Source organism: Halichoeres trimaculatus, unplaced genomic scaffold, assembly GCF_033239565.1.
Source record: "Halichoeres trimaculatus isolate MK-OKI-2021-1 unplaced genomic scaffold, fHalTri1.1 fHalTri1_scaffold_2, whole genome shotgun sequence".
Classification (NCBI taxonomy): Eukaryota; Metazoa; Chordata; class Actinopteri; order Labriformes; family Labridae; genus Halichoeres; species Halichoeres trimaculatus.
The window spans coordinates 20,335,485-20,352,268 of record NW_027437180.1 but is presented as its reverse complement, the minus strand read 5'-3'; the positions used below and the strand labels follow the sequence as shown (position 1 = coordinate 20,352,268).

The following is a 16,784-nucleotide window of genomic DNA, read 5'->3' as shown; positions in this document are numbered from 1 at the left end:
ACAGTTGATTTTGATAATAATTGACATAAACTTGTTTAACTCCAAGCCCATAATTGTATGCTTTAAGTTCCAATAAAGATCTTTTAGCAGTTTGAAAAAAAAAATGATGTTAGAATTTAAACCTCTGTCTGGCCTTTAAAAGCAGACCTTGGCCCATATACACATCTGGTCACTAGCAAATTTAAAAAAACAAAACAAAACAAAAGAACATTACACTGTGTTCAATTGTGAAAAAAGAATTAGCGGCATTCACGAGCCAGGTTAATGCTCCAACAGAGTATTAGATTGAACTGAAGTGGACCCCACCATTACGGATACTAACAGCAGGATTACCGCACCTGTTAGACTGTTTTAAAGATGGCGGACATCCTGCTCATGCATTACTGTTGAAGACAAAATAAGCGAAGAAAACAAATTTTTAGAGATTGTATGAATCCTATGGAAAAGTATAACAATGGCATGATATACAGCAAAACTTGAATTTGTTGGATAGTGGTTTTACAAGAAGTTCCCCCGAACTTCCTGTAAACTTCCATGGTGCAATTAGTAAATTGGCCAGTTTTTCAAGAGCACCCATCTGCAGGGACTGAGCGTCGCCATATCGTCAACACATAGCGGAAAAGGCGCTTTACCCCTGGTTGTGTTTCTTAACCACTTTTTGTTGTATTTCTGGTTTAAATTTTTGTTTTCTGTTTTGTTTCTTACATGAATTACCGTTTCATTTGAAACGTGCATAATACATGTCAAAAAGCATAACATCTACAAAATCTGGTTACGTCGAAATTTAATTTGTGTTTCATTTAGATCTGGTATTATTGGCTCTAAGGGGCGCCCGAGTTCCTGCATGGTGTTGTACAGCTGAAAAAGTGAAAAAATAGACGAAGAAGACCAACTTCCGGTTTGCCTTTTCCGCTATGTGTTGACGATATGGCGACGCTCAGTCCCTACAGATGGGTGCCTCTCCAATTTTTGTAATTCAACCCAAACTCCCGCTTTAGGGTTAAGATTCTTCCACAAATATTTTCTTTTTTTTAAATTAAAAAAAATTCCCCCCTCCTTTTTGTTTAAAATCCCCCATGAGAAAAGTTTCATTTTTAATTTTGATTTGTAAAAGACAGCTGCTGTATTTCTACAATACGACCACAGGGGTTGTGGCTATTCACAGTTCACTAAGAATGACATTTCTGTTTCTATATGTTCAGTCCAATAAAAATGTGTGTACATTCAGTCTACACCCTTTGCGATCAAGAGGTTTACACTTGAATTAACCGTCCTTCCTTTTAACTTATACATACATAAATCAAAAATTAAATGAATAAAACTGGAATGTTGGTATAGGTTGGAATAAAATGTTTAAGAAATATAGTATAAAATCAAAGCCCATTAATGTGTTTCTGTAAAATGTTTAATAACTTGCATTAACTAACATTAGCGTGATAAATTAAAAGTGTATATTCCCCTAATTTGAGTTCATATTCTTCCAGGCTGAATGTTGAAGACATGTCACAGTTCCTGCTGTAGTTTCTGATCTTCCTGTGGTCTCGTGCCTCCAGCACCCCCTCTTTCCCCGCCCTTGTTGTAACTTCTCTGTTTCAGCCAAATGAAAGCACCATCCCTTGGACCTTTTTGGGGAACTCTGGCTTCCTGTTTCACGCATGAACTCAGTCGCAGACACAGCTGTCTGTGGTGTTAACGCGTGAGTGCAGCTTAAAAGTCCGCACCCCAGGTACTTTTTAAAGTTAGCCGTTGGTTTTCCATCCACCTGTAAACGTCATCATGTCGCTGCTGCAGCAGTTACGAGACGAGAGGTGAGTTTGTTTGATCAGTGCAGGGTCAATAACCACTGTCGGACTGATGACTTTTTCCTCGGTTGGCTTAATGGCGCCCATGACTGTCAACGCAGTGTAATTGTTAGCAGGCTCAACCTTATCAAGCTAAACTTTATCGTCAACTTCTTCTGTGATTCATGCTTCTACCATAAATGAAACTCATGCATTGTCCTGTACAATACAAAGAGAGCTGACTCCAAAAGGAGGTCAAAATTTGCATAAAAGCTCAGATGAACTGAGAGGTAGATCTACTCAGCTACTTTGCTTTACTTGCAATATATAAATGTTTAACTGGTTAATTTTTTTATTTGATATAGGCTGTGCTATGTAAAAGCTGATAAACTTGAAATTAATAAATAAGATATGATTTGTTGGCACCAGTAAAGCCTTTAAGAGATCAAAAGTCTTATCTCTAAAGTCAGGATTCAAATGAAGTTTAAGTTGCATTAATATTTTAACCAGATTCTTTCTTTCTCTTCTCAAGTGACTTTGATCAGCTGCCTCATAACATCCCTATCTCTGCCACCATCGCTGATATTGAAGAGAAGAAAGGCTTCATTGATTACTTTGTAAGTAAAAAACAAAAACAAAAAAAAACCATCCAAACTTTCAGTTGAGCCTAAATGTCAAACTTCTTTGTACGACTTCCCAGTTTTGTTTTTCTCTCCCAGAGGTTTGTGATTGAGGTCAAGACTAAAGGAGGGAGTAAATATCTCATCTACAGGAGGTACAGGGAGTTTTTCAACCTCCACCAGGTCCTTGAATCCAAATACTCGCCAGAAAACCCTGAAAAACCTGGTCCCAACACCTGTGTCCTGCCCTCTCTTCCAGGTGAGTTTTCAGCACACTGACACCTCATGTCAGCACATTCAGTGTCTGATTACACATAGTTCAAATGCGTGTCTGTTAGGGGCTTGTCGCTCAACAAAGTTAGCCCTGATTTTATGTCTAAGCTCTCTAAAGCATGTTGGAAAGTCCAGTCACAACAGTTTGAAAACTGCAGGTCGCCGATTTCCTTCTTTGTATAGCCTATGTTCCTCCTTGGGATTTTAATATTAGGCTTCAGACGGTGCTCTAAAAACTAGCTTTTACACATTTGAACAGTATTGTAAGAAAACTGGACAACGGGAGTAAGGATCCAAAATACATAAGCTGGCTAACTAGAACTTTAAAAAATGAGCTCTTATTCATTTCAAAGAAGCGGTTGGAGCCTCAGAGGAAAAAGTGCGGTGTCATCTGGAGTGAACCAAGCTAAAGTTGTGCTTCAACACAATGAAGTGTTACCCTAAGTCGTATTCTGCTGGCTAATCAATTACATGCAAGGGCACCTTAGTGCAGCATTACTTGGTGCTGTGCATCAAGTTAGTTCAAACCATTGTGCAGTGTTCTGGTGTTGAATGGGATGTTAACCTCTTAAATGTAGAATCCAACCTTCTTGTTCCTTTTTCCCCACCACATCCCTTAACAAATGTGTGCATGTTATTATAGTTTTGCTTTCTCCCTGAATTCCTGTAATTTAGAAGTTTATCTGTACAAAAAGTGATGTGGTTAGTTCATAATGTCGCAAGTTTGTGTTATTGCTCAAAGTTAGAGTCTGAAGGATTTAAAAAAATAGAATTTCAACTCTTACAGGAATAGTCCTGCTCAATCATCTCCTGTGGGCCTCTGTGCATGTGTCAGTGTCTGTGTCAGCCTTGACCCCCTCCTCTGCCTTTATGTAGATGTTTTGGTTGGGTTGGTACACTTCAAGGCAGAGAGTAGATTTGATTACAAAAGCCAATCACAGCACACCTAGTGCGCAAGTGACTTTGTGTGTTGATGATCAGAAATGCAGCAGCAAGAAGGAGACAGGAAAAGCTTGTCACGGGGCTTGACGTGTGAGGTCCTAAAAATAAAGTAGTGAAATATTTTACTGTAAGGGTTAAGTTATGCTGTTATGCTCTTAAACATCTACAAATCAGTCGTTAATCGTCTTCATTCTGTATGACAAAAACCCAACAGATACTTTTTTAGCTTTTGTAAGTCAAATGCTGATACTGTACATTACTGTATGTTATGTTGTATGTTGTAAATACATTAATGACATGCAGGGACATCAAGGGCTTGAGGCAGGGAGTCAGATTGAGGGAGAGACAGGAACAGACCAATAGGTGAGGAGGAGTAACTTATAACTGTAGATATTTTAGAGGAGTTAACAAAAAAGTGGAATTGCTTGTATGTATCATCTTGCATTACATTGCATTTTGTGAATGTTTTGCAGTGAAGTTAATTAATGACATATTTCTACTCAAACTATCTATGAATCTGTCAGGCTTTTAATATGTGTCCTCCCCAATGTACATTCCCAAGCCCTTGAAGAGGGCGTAGGATTGGGATAGGAATGCTTTCCCACATTAAAAAATATAAATATAAAACAACATTGTTAGATGTCCATTAGATGCGTGAAGAAAAATTGATACAGCAATATATCGCAATACTTTGACCTGTAATCAGATATTGATATTTCAACTCTTAATATTGATATTGTTGTTAAAATAACAATTCATATTTTAGGTGAGTTTGAAGTACAACAAGTCTGTAAACTAAACTTTATTTTACATTTAATCTCTAAGTACATTGAAAATATTATATTCTTAAACTTGGTGATGTGGGTTTTGATTACATGAAATATAAATGTTTTCTCTCTATTTTTGGGTCAATTAGCTTAAAATTGTTTTAAGTTTAATTTTTACAGTGTAGTTGACAAATAAAATAGTATATAATAAATCATTGAGACCCAAGTATAGTTATAGGTATCGTATCATGAGGTTCTTGCCAATAATCAACCCTTATGTCCATACTAAATGTGCAATTTATGTGTAATGTGCAAATTTGTCCAAACTGCTACATTTTAATATATTGTGGAAACCTCCATTTTAGTCTGTCTGTAAATGGCTCATAATGGTCTCATAATGGTCTGTTTTACAAATGACACGAAACTTGCTGAAATGAAGATGTCATATCATAAGAACATCCTAACTGCTTTTTTAAGCATTGGTAGGGCAGGCCTCGAACACTGAGGCTCTCCTTCTGACAGGCCTCCAGAAGTCTGGCCAATCAGATGGAAAAGGGTTTGTGAAGCGGTGAGCCCTAAAGAAACAGCTACTAAAATGAAGCATTTCAAACAGAGGCTGAAATCAAGATTTCCAAAACCCCAGTGTGAGAAAAACAGGAAATTGTTTGAGCTGTGTGTCACATGAAGCTATTACTAGGGTAGTAGAGAAAAAGAAAAGAGCTGGCAGAAAAGCACAGTAACCCCTCTTTAATGGTGATTTGAAGCTGAAAAAAACTCCAAAATGTACTGTTTTTATGACCATCAAGGTGAGGTATTTGCAAAAACTTTTTTTACGTGGCTGTAGACCTGTTGAATTATGCCGTATAATATATGGTCATTTTAAAATTAGCTCTTTTGATGCTTATGGAGCCAGACCTCGATTCAACACCTGAAGGAAACTGCTATTTTCTGTACTTCTGAACTGGCTTCTGTTTTCAATAATAGATTTTGCTGTTAGTTTGACACCAGAAACTGTCGAAAAACAAGTTCCAGTGTAGCCCCTGAGAGGGTCAAAAATCAAAGTAATGAGACACTGGAACAGCGCAGGGAATGCATCCTTCTATCCAGAATTAGCACAGAAATGAAAAACTGAATTGAAGTGAGATCAATTAAGTAACGTAACCATATATTATATCACTCCATAGTCATACATCATGGTCAGGCTGCTTATCTAAAGTGAAACTGTAGTTCTAAAAATAGGTGTTGTGTTACTCTCTCGTTGAGGGAGGATGGAGAGCAGTTGCCAGGGTTACTGTTGTTTCTACACTTACAATGATTTTGCTGTGTCAGGGCTTTGCTGCTGCTTGAATACACAGGAAACATGCTTCTGTACTGCACCATCTCTGCTGTCACTCTGAAACTGTCGCCCTAAAGGTTGCACTCTTATTTCACTCCTCTTCATGCTGATGGACAGAAACAAACTTAGATTGTGATGACAGCTATCTTTATTGTCTTGTGTCTGGAGGAACTTTAACCCAATTGGTGAGGTTTGGTTCTTTTTAAGAGACAGGATGTAAAATTGGGGATATTTTGTTAAAATTTGATTTTTAGTGGTTAGATTCTGGATTTAAATGCTTCCTTTTTTATCCTTCTAAATAATCAATAACATTTGTCAGTACAAATTCCTCTTAGGGTGACAATATCTCTTCTGTTCTGAATCTTCCAGTGCATTTCACATGGCCACTCACTAGATACATTTACATGCGTGTCTACACTGTGCCACAGCCAAAACATGTCGTTGCAAGATGGCAGCCTGCTACTATCAGGATGTAAATGGCTCATTTTAAGTAAATAAAGAGGAAAATTTATTATATCCTGGTGATTTAATGCTAATTTAAACATCCTTATACATATTGTATATAATTTCTACCTTGCCCTGCTGAATATCGCAATCTACTTTCTATTTTGTCTATTATGAGTGGATTTATGCAGGATTGATTTTGCAAGATGTATTTGAAAAACATATGAACAAAGACTAAGTACTGTTGTGGGTGGCACAGATTTGATTATTATTCAGCTACAGTTCCATACAAACTTATGTCTGGTACCACTGAAGCTGCAAGAGTATAAAAACAGCATATTTAGGAAACATGAACCTGTAAAATAATATGTGGTTGAGCACAGAAGAAACTACAGATCAAGCTTTTATTCTATAACACAACACATACTCTCCAAGTATTACTAAAGAGAGCTTGTGAAGAGTTCTTTGCAAAGTAAAATGGAGAATATTGTCAGGATAAGGCACTTGTGGTCAAAACTATGATGTATTGAAATTGCAGTTTCCACCAAATTTGTTCACTTTTCAGATTTTGTGGAACTTATGTATTAAAATTTAGTACAAAATAAGGACAGCTGAAATGATAGTCTTAAGTTACGCATAAGTCATTTGAATGATCAAAACTTAAAACCTGAACCATCCATCTAATCTTTAATGTAAAACTCTGCACATAGGATCCCTTTAAATATGACCTCATCAGCTCAAGACATCTCCCCTGTCATGAAACTGCTCCACTGAAGAAATGCCCTATCAAATTTATAAATTTTCTTCTATTGACTAAATGAAGCTGATGCAACTTCCTGAAAATACTTGGAATCATTGCAAAAAAGTCTAACTGTGTTGCTGCCAGTAGCTAAATGACATGTTGCTGCACTAAATGTCAAAATCTCTGTGTGCCATCAGTCTTATGTAACCAGTGAAAAGTATATCCAGTAAGGTCACCAGGGATCCTTCGCCCAGAGTAACTGTGAAGGTATTTAAAATCCAGTGAGACATTCAGAGTTGTCAAAAAAGAGCAGATAGAAGAACAGATGAGAAAATACAGAGACAGATGATAGGTTAATACATCTATCTTTTTAGCTAACAAGTGGCTTCTACCTGTGAGGTCTGTGTGGGTGCAAAACAAATAAGCAGAGTACCCAAACAACTTTTTCTGCTGGAACCATTGTGTCCTCTGCTTTTGCTAAATGTTATTTGCTGAAGAAAGAAGAGAAACTACTAAAACACAAGTCAGGGCATTGGATTTTCTCAGTTAATCTCTCTTTGCTTGCTCATAAGTCTATCTGTCTGGAACCATCAGTGTCTGTGTTGATTATCAGAGGCAGGAAACCAGCTTCTGCACTAATTTAAGCCTTAAATTGATGGCTGGAGGGTTTGACATTGAAAAGAAGTTGGGTGTTTTGGGTGTCATTGCTACCTGGGCTACACAGCTTTGACCGTAAACACACAGATATTGAATGCATTTTATTAAATCAAATTTCAAATCAAATTTCAAATCAAATTTGATTTCAGCTTTTGACTTTGGCCCTGAAAAAAGTACTTCTTTTACAAAATATTTTTCTTTAGGTCTGCCTTATTGAGCTATGATTGGCTCTTAAAACCAGGCTTTAAGATAGAAACATACCAAGGAAACTGCAGTTTGAGTCACATGTTAAGAGAAATGCCCACATTGATTTGATATATGAACAAGTTTGTGGTTGATTTGGTGCCAGCAGCACCAGTTGAGTAGGGTGAAGGCACCAAGACGACTTATTCCAAACAGTGTTATGATGCCCAATGATGAGAATTAGGACTTTATTAGTCTTGTTCACCAAACATGCTCACGCCCAACAAAAGTAATATCCCAATCTCAAGACAGTAAGACCGCAGAAGAGCTGGGAAGATCTCAATAAAAAATGACTGCAGTAGACCCAGTGAAGGTGCTGCAATTATGCTAGTGTCTCTGTCAGGCTTAGCTTATTGTATTCTTAGCTAAAAGCTTGTGCAGTCGGCTAACATATTTACGATGTTACATACATTTAAGCAATTAGCTAAAGAATCAAGCCAATATGGAAGTTCAATAAAAAAGCTGCAGTTCCTTGAGTGTCCACCAGAGACTGGCTACAACAGTTGAGGAATCCCTATTAAAACCAATATTAAAACAAGCATTTGTACAGCAGAATATCACGTTAACAGCCTGGAAAAAGTAATAGTTTTGATCTAAATAATGTTTTTATTGATACACACTGGAAAGGTTCAGGTAAGGTGGGTGGAGTATTAATAACCCATCCATGTTGATTAGGTAGATTATCGGCCGAGCCGATTATCGGGGCCGATATTTGGAATTTTAGGGCATATCGGCATCAGCCTTTTTTTTAATCTGACGGCCAATAAGAAACAAGCAGCCGCTCCGCTGACTGCAGCCACTTCTCAGTTCCCAACACTGTCCCATCCACAGTACCATCTGATTAGTTACAAGCAGAGCCACGGCTTGGGAAACAGCCATTCAGCAGTGCAGTTATTACAGTTATTGCAGTTACACAGAAATTTTGGAAAACTTTATTTACTGTAGAGAACTTTATTTTTTTATTTTATTTTTTTAAGTTTTCATTTAACTTTATAAAACATGCTGCTAAGCCTGCTAAGCGGTTTAATAAACATATGCTTAAAGGTATTTGAATGCAGTTAAGTGTGGAGTTTGTATTGTTCACAATTTTGACACCAATATTTGCACTTTGACTGCAAATTAATATCGGCTTCAAATATCGGTTCTCACCGCCTCCTTGATTACAAATAATTGGTATTGGCCTGGAAAAATCCATATTGGTCTTTCTCTGATGTTGATATTGTCAGGGCTCAGAATTTTGGACAAATTTGTTTTATCAGGGGTTCAGCCAAGTTGACAGATATGATGGTATAATGCAGTTGTTTGTCAGCTGTTTTAAGCCTTTCCTTCACTTCTTTGAGTGAGTCCAGGTCGACCAAATGTGAAGGTGAGTCAGAGATTTCAATTTTGCAAAAGCCATTATTTGGTATTGCTTCCAAACCCTTCCTCAGAAGCTAGTGAGCTGTGCTGTACTTTTTTATTCATGAAAATATATAACAACTTTTACTACGAGCCATCTAATGACAGTTTGAGTCATATAAGATGTCTATGTAAAAATCAATTTGTTCAAAAATGTTTGGTGATAAAGCATTTCCACAAAAAAAAGAATGCCAAAAGACACAAATCTAATCTTTATATGTATCAAACGGATACACTTGTGTAATTGAATCGTATTTTAAGCAGTTTTATTTCTCTCCTCTTCATAGTAAACCCTTGGTGCTGTTTTATGGTTGGACTCCTGCCAAACCAGATTGTTAAAACAGAGCTTCTGCTGTGCTCTGATTTCTTTACTGTTACCTCAGCTCTGCTCTTTTCTCCCCTCAGAGCCTCATCCATCCTTTGAGGTTTATTTGTATGTGTTGTGTGCCAAACGCAGGCTAAAGGTACACATGATTTCCATTCTCGGTATTTGTTACTTGGTGTAGCAGATGCATTTGAACATCGAAGTGAATGCCAGATAATTCAAGCTGCAGCAAAAAGGCATTCTGAAGTCTGGGTAAAATCATGGGGTATAATGAAGCTGTTTGCCCTACTCTTAATTCATTTCAAATGACTGACTGGGCTATCAAGAGTCTGTATTTTGAGTGGTTTAAAGTGATGTTCAAATTGGCTTTAATAATCAATGATAATCAATAACCTTTAATTTGGTGCTGCTTCAGTACTCTAAGGTGTTATTTCAGGCCGATATTTTTTTCCTTCACTGGTTTTATTTTTCAGGAAAAGTTTTGAACAGGTAAAAACAGCCACTTAGCATTTTCTGTGACAGCAAGGATAAGTTGGATGTAAAGAAACACACAAGAGACTTTATTTAGAAGTCTGTGACATTAACTCTTTGCAGACTTTTAAACTGTTTCCCTCATTGTCACTTTCGATTTAGGAAAAGTTCTTTTCCACAAACTGATTTAGCGTCTGCCACTGAGGAGTCTGCTGGATAATATTAGATTAGATGGGTTTAATTGCGATGCCAGATCTCATCAGAATTGGAAGGGAATAAGTAAGACAGGAGAGAGACAGAGGGCAGGATGTGTGATGGGTTAGATCGAAACATAGGACAAAGATCTGTTTGGTCAAATTGAAAAAGTTTTAGATAATGAAATTCATTGATTCAAAAATGTTTCCTACTTCTATCTTTCTCTTTTCCTTTCCATTTATATTTTCCATTTTATTTTGAGTTTAAATGTATGTATATACACTGTACACAGACTTTTCTGCAGTCAATTCAAGGTCAGAAGAGGTTTGTATTCAGTGAGGTCCCAGATGATGGCTGAAGGTGAGCTAGTGAGTGAGTGATTCATCTGAAAGTAAGTGTATGAGTGAATCTGTGCCTGGGAATGATTGAGTGGCTTATCGTGTTTAGGAGTGAATGAGAGGACAGAAATTGAGAGAGGAGAGCAAGGCTGAATATTGTGGCAGAGGGTCATTAGGGCTGTGCTAAATTGGATTTCACAGCAGTGTCAGGAAGCGTTAGATGAATTGTTGAGGGGTCTGAATCTGGGCATTAGGAGACTTTAAACTTCTGGACTGGATTTGTTGTGGTATCAACGGTAAAGGGTAACAACAACAACAAATACAAAAACGATGGCATAATAAAAGTGTTTGGCTCTAAACTCAGTGATTTGTTTTAAGATTATCAATTAATAAAAGCGTCTAATGTGCTTTAGTAAATCTTAAAGCAACTTGACTTCCATAAGAACAGGATACAGTAGACCAGCAATGATACGCAGATTGCACAAATCTACGCAAAGTTCATTTATTCACTCACTCATTTGTTTATTTTCTACTGCTTGACCTGTTCAGAGTTAGGGGTGGCTGGAGCCCATCCCAGCTGTCTTTAGGCCACCCTGAAGCACACCCTGGACTGGTCTCCAGTCAGTCATGGGGCTGACACAAAGAGACAGACAACATTTCATGTACACACACACCTACTGGCAATTTCAAATCACCAGTTAACCTGATGAGCATGAAGCCACGACTGCATGGGGAGAACATGCAAACTCCACATGTAAAGGCCCAATGACCTTTCTGCTGTGAGGCAGCAGTACTAACAATTGCACAACCCTCGATACAAAGTCACTCCTGATACACTTTCACCATGTTAGTGTTAGGTTGGTGTTCGTTGAAATGGCTTAAAGTTAACTGAAATACTTGCTGAGGTCAACCCTAAGCAGCAACCTCCGGTCTAAGAATATGAGACAATGCGGACGTGCTAAAATCTGCTGTTTCTTGAGAATCCGCTTGAGGCTGGCTCCAGGAGTAGCGGAAGTCACATACACACCAAGCCAAAAAAAGGCATTTTCAAAGCAGAAATAAACCTATTTGCAGCCTGGTTCAAAAAACATCTCCTGTCTGAATCGCTGGTTTTACAACCGGCACCCACTGTACGGGGGATGAATTTTTTTCTAACTCGGCCGTTCAGAGGATGTTGAGATCGCAAGCTCCCCCAATAAGAGGCACAGCTGAGGGTCACGTGACCGACAGGCGCCCTATGGCTGTAGGCGAAGCCCTTGCCACTACCAATATGGCCACTATAGCCGATGTGCTTCATTTTCCATTTCAGAAACAGTCGGCAAGACTACGTCCATATTTTATACAGTCTATGGTCAGGCCCTGTTGGTTGTGATTGATCGTTTAGCTTCTGCTTTGGCTGTCCAGATGCTTTCGCAACAAAGGGCTCAAACTGACTGGCATCCCCTGTGGCAAACACGCTTGCTATCGACAAGTACCTCATACAACCTCGCTTTAAAAGTGAAACAGCCCTTAAAGCACGTCTCCATGAGTTTGCAGTATGTCAAAAATACCTGGACGCCTTATTCTCCTCAGCCTGTATTTAGCTTCCAGCAAATCAGAGTACTGTTATGACTATTCTACTCCAACATCTCATCCCAGTAACTCACATCTACTCAGCAGATGAGACAGCAGACAAATTCACAACTGGCTGTGGGACATTTAAGAGTAGCAGGGTCAAGGCTCAAGGTGCAGTGTTATCATAAAGGAGTGTGCAGACTTTATGTTCCTTGTATTGGTAGCAGACAGAAGTGATTCAGAGGGTGAGTATTTTTTACCTGCAAGCAGATTTCTTCCTCACTGGCTTTTTGCTGTGTTTCCAAGTATCTTTGCAAATTACTGCCAACAACTGTCAATCAGCAGGATAGTGGAAGAATGTTTTTTTTATTATTATTGCTTCTGAACATGTGCATCTATTTCTACTCATGGAGATGTGCTTTAGGGCTGTTTTAGGGTACATCTTGAATTACTTGATGTGCAAACATTAAGAGGCAAGAAGGCAGAGAAAATGACTAATTAAATTGAAATAACACTGTTTCATATTCGATTTAGTTAACCACTTAATTTTTTCATCAACACTTCGCACTTTAAGAAAGCTGGAGAAAGTATCTGACCACATCTGATCTTCTGGTGTAATTCCTGGACCTTTGTCTTTATGCTCATGTCTCTCCATAGGGAAGGTCTTCATTGGCAACAAGAAGGAGATTGCAGAGAGCAGGATCCCCGAACTGAACATGTACATGAAGGTAATTATATTTAATGTCATGCATGGTGCCGTCTTTTCATTTTGAGCACAGGGTTTTGAGTTGTTGGCATGCTTGGTATCTTTTGTAGCTGCACTGCAGAAGCCTACAAACTTAGTGGGCTGAACGATGCAGTAGGTGGATAAGCACTGACTCGGATATTTCAGCAGTAGTTTGCAGATGGAGCTCAATATGTAGGCGTTGCTGCTCTCTTCTCTTTGCTCTGCCCTGTGCCCACATCACGTCTGACTGACTAGTTGTGGGACTTTTGACATGTTTCGCTGTTGCTCCATCGCTAAAAACACGATCAGGTTCTCTTTCTCCCACTCACTCACTTCTCTTTTCTGCTTTGCTCTTTTTTTCCCCGCAACCTACATGCTTCTCATTTTGCCACGCTCTATTGCCTTTTCTCGCCTTGCACTCGTTATCTTATTCGCTTCATCTTCTTTCCCTCATCTCACCATTCCTTCCATCTCTGCTGTTACAATCCCCCACCGCTCTACTCTACCTTCTCCTCCATCAGTCTCTCACTCGCTGTGCACCCCTATTGCCTCCCTGGACTTCATTCACCATTCACTGTGGCTGTCTTCTTTTTTGATTCCTCTTCCATTTCCACCTATTGTCCACCTGTCTTCAACCTTTCACATTCCTTGTTACATTTCTTTCGATCCATCCACTCTGATTTTCCAACTCCTTCTGATCTTTTTTGCCTCACCCTCTTTCTCTTCTCTCTCCCAGGGGCTGCTGGGTAAGCCAATATGGTTTTTGCTCGATGAGGCTCTCAGGATGTTTTTCTACCAGACAGACCAGGACAGCGAGCAACAGCCAAGAGCCCTGAGGCGTCTCCGCCCACCTACCCGAAAAGTGTAAGCCCCCTTGCACACAAAGCCAACAATCACTAAAAAAGTGATTGGGACAAACACTCATCATTCAGTTAGACCATTTTTGCACCACAGAAGCTGTACCGAAACATGAAGAAGTAATCTTCATGACAGGAAGGTTGTTTTCAATGAGAATGTTGGAGAAGGGGAGACCTAGAATCAAGATTGTGAAGTGTGAAAGGGTGTAAAAGTTTTTGATTGGAAATCAGGGTTCAAGCTGTGAGCACTCTTTCCCAAACGCTTGTATGTACTACATTTCAAAAAGGAATCAGTAAACAGAGACTATTCGGCTCTAATAGTAATTTAAGTTTTTATGTGCAAAGACAAACCAACTGTAGGATCTTTTGTCTGAGAGAGGAGACTGTTTTGTTTCTATGGATAATTAAACATAGAACAAAAAATTCTCGAACTTTCATCTCCCCAGTGTTAGAAAGTTTTCCCAAATATTCATACAAACAAAAAGATCTTGATGATAAATTAGAAAAAAAAACCAGCTTACCTGGCATCACCAAACCAAGAAACCACCATAACCTGTTGAACTTTCTTGTGTTTGTAATGATGGTATGATTATCTGACACAACAAAGGCAACCTACAGGTATCTGAATTCCATCTGAATACAAAACCAACTAAATCTAAAATTGATGCTCATTTATGACCCTTTAAATCAAAGTAGACCCTGAAGAAAAGGATTGATTATCTCTATATCTTTATTTTTAAGTCTGAAACTGCTGGTGGGGGATAGATAGATAGATAGATAGATAGATAGATAGATAGATAGATAGATAGATAGATAGATAGATAGATAGATAGATAGATAGATAAAGACAAGATAAGATAAGATGCCACTTAAACAGTCCATTTTTACATTTTCCTAGCAAGGATTTTTTCATATTTATAAAATAACACCAGTTATGTCAGAAAACACCTCTTAATCATAGAATAAAATCAGAAAATAGGTAAAAGGCCCTGTTTTTGGCCACAATAGGGAAGAATCAGTAAAAGCTGAATGTTCCCCACAGGAGCTTTAAGGTTATTTAAAAACAAAATATTTGCCTGGACATACAGTATGGTAGAAGAGAACTTCATTGTATCCGTGACTTAACCATGCATGACTGCCATTGACTGGGTCAGTTCTAATCTATTACTGAATGGGTTGTCTACTAGAATGTTTAAAAAGAAATGTCCAGCTGAACTTATGGTAGCTTTTCTGACATAACTTGGTCACTGTTTTTTTGAAAACAAGTTACTCGAGTTCAGTTTTAAAGGTTGGATCAGTGGTCTAAACCTTTGCAGGTAATACAAGTCCTTTTGTCTTTACTGATTTGGATTTAATGTTGATTGCCTATCTGGATGTCAGTGCATTTGTTTTTCCTGAACAAACAAAGACTTGATAGAAGCAATGAGTGATGTGATGTGTGAAACTACACAGACACAAGTTGAAAAAACAAAGAAGAATGATTTCATCTCAAAGTGAGGCTCTTTCTGCGATATTTTCATTTGACAAATAAGTGCAACGGTGCATCCTTCTACTTTACGCCTGCATCTCATCTTCACATCCTGAATTGATGCACTGAAGTAATGAGGGGGAAAAGGCAGAAAATATTCTTGAACTTTGCACAAAAAAAAACCTCCATGGAGACTTTTCCAGCTGTTCACAGTCCACTTCCTCATTGGTAACGGCTTTCAGGCTTCTGATTGGCTCATTTCCTCGTGGGCAGGTTACAGGTTAGCAGGTATGTGGTAAAGTAGGATTTTCTCAACAGGAAGTTGTGCAAAGTTAGGCTTTCAGTACTTCCTCTGTTTTTGCATCAGGCCTGCTTTTTTAGAAGTGGAGATAAATTTGATTGTGTGATTGAACATTGTTTTTTCACAACATTCACTTCAGGTTTATTAATGTTTTTATTATGCCATATAAATTAAACAACAGTCTGGTCCATTCAGACACTGTGGATAGATGCAATGTTGCGGTAAAGTTTGGCATTTTTAAACTGTGATATATTTCATACACAGCTTTGTGTGGTTAATGTTATCACCACTGCCAGTCTTCAGCCTCCCTTTGCGTCCATGAACCTGTGCTGGTCAAGTGATTGTGGCAGATAAAGCCTCCGTACAACTTTATCTCTTATTTCTAGATGGAAATACTGCAGAATCATGTTTTGCTAAAAGATGCCATCGCCCACCTGTGCCTGTGTACATTCAGCAGAAGCTATCAGGCCTACGGTAATAGACATTTTAACAGTTACTTCACCTGACTGTTATCATGGTGCAGACTAGCAAGAGTAAAGACGTTAAGTCATTAAGTTAAACCAATGCATATATGTATTCTAACCAAGGATTTTATGCAGACCATGAAGGGTCACTTCAGATAGGCCATGGAGTTAAACTTAACCCACAGTAAATAAGCTACTCTTAATGCTATTCCCCCATCAGCTGATGGTTCAGCTATGCATCCAATTGACAGTAAGCAGAGACTACTTTAGCCTGTTTGCTCTTCCTGCTTGCCCTTTAAATGGCTTTACAACCCATTTCCACCTGTTTCTGCTGTTATGCTGTCTGATTTTACCATTGTCATGTGTAATGTCACTGACATCTGCTCTGTTCCATGCCCAAAGGGGTCTTTGCCGCTCCTCTCCATGTCTTGGCTTTTAATGTATTAACTTGCAAGAGTTTGGAGGTGTGCTCTTCCCACTGCTTGCCTGGCATTACATAGTCCCATTGAAAAGCAGGGAGATCCCAACAAAGAGCCTTACTCTTTGACAAGAGTGGTGCTGACTGAAATAGTTTTACAAATCAGCCTGAAGGGGAACCAAAACGTAGGTTGATCCACTCAAGAGCTGTTCATGTGTTTCTTTTAAGTACATTTTTCAACAAGTTGTGGTACAAGAGGGCCACCACTGTCACAAAGCCTTATGTTCATCTTAAATGCTCATAAAAAAACAGAGATAGTCCTAAAATGTTTAGCATTAGAGCTATCATCAAGCGATAATGATGTTCACCAACATCTGCTGTCTCTTTCTGTCTCTCTTTGTCTTTAGGAAGACAGTCAAACCAAAGATGGACCTTTTTTCCTCCCCCAGGGCTGAGGTATGTG

General features: G+C 38.6%; 2 protein-coding genes across 2 annotated transcripts in view; one reads left to right on the top strand and one right to left on the bottom strand.

Moving 5' to 3' along the window:
- The window catches only part of pvalb7 (parvalbumin 7), a 40,951-nt gene that overhangs the window by 10,282 nt on the left and 13,885 nt on the right, over positions 1 to 16,784 (bottom strand). The window lies entirely within an intron of this gene.
- ncf4 (neutrophil cytosolic factor 4) overlaps positions 1,589 to 16,784 on the top strand; it is a 42,905-nt gene continuing 27,709 nt past the window's right edge. The window contains exons 1-6 of the mRNA XM_074665457.1: positions 1,589 to 1,808; positions 2,314 to 2,398; positions 2,501 to 2,660; positions 12,744 to 12,814; positions 13,550 to 13,677; positions 16,729 to 16,777. Of these exons, the coding sequence (XP_074521558.1) occupies positions 1,777 to 1,808; positions 2,314 to 2,398; positions 2,501 to 2,660; positions 12,744 to 12,814; positions 13,550 to 13,677; positions 16,729 to 16,777 (525 nt within the window). The 5' untranslated portion in view covers positions 1,589 to 1,776. The remainder of the gene's footprint in view (positions 1,809 to 2,313; positions 2,399 to 2,500; positions 2,661 to 12,743; positions 12,815 to 13,549; positions 13,678 to 16,728; positions 16,778 to 16,784) is intronic.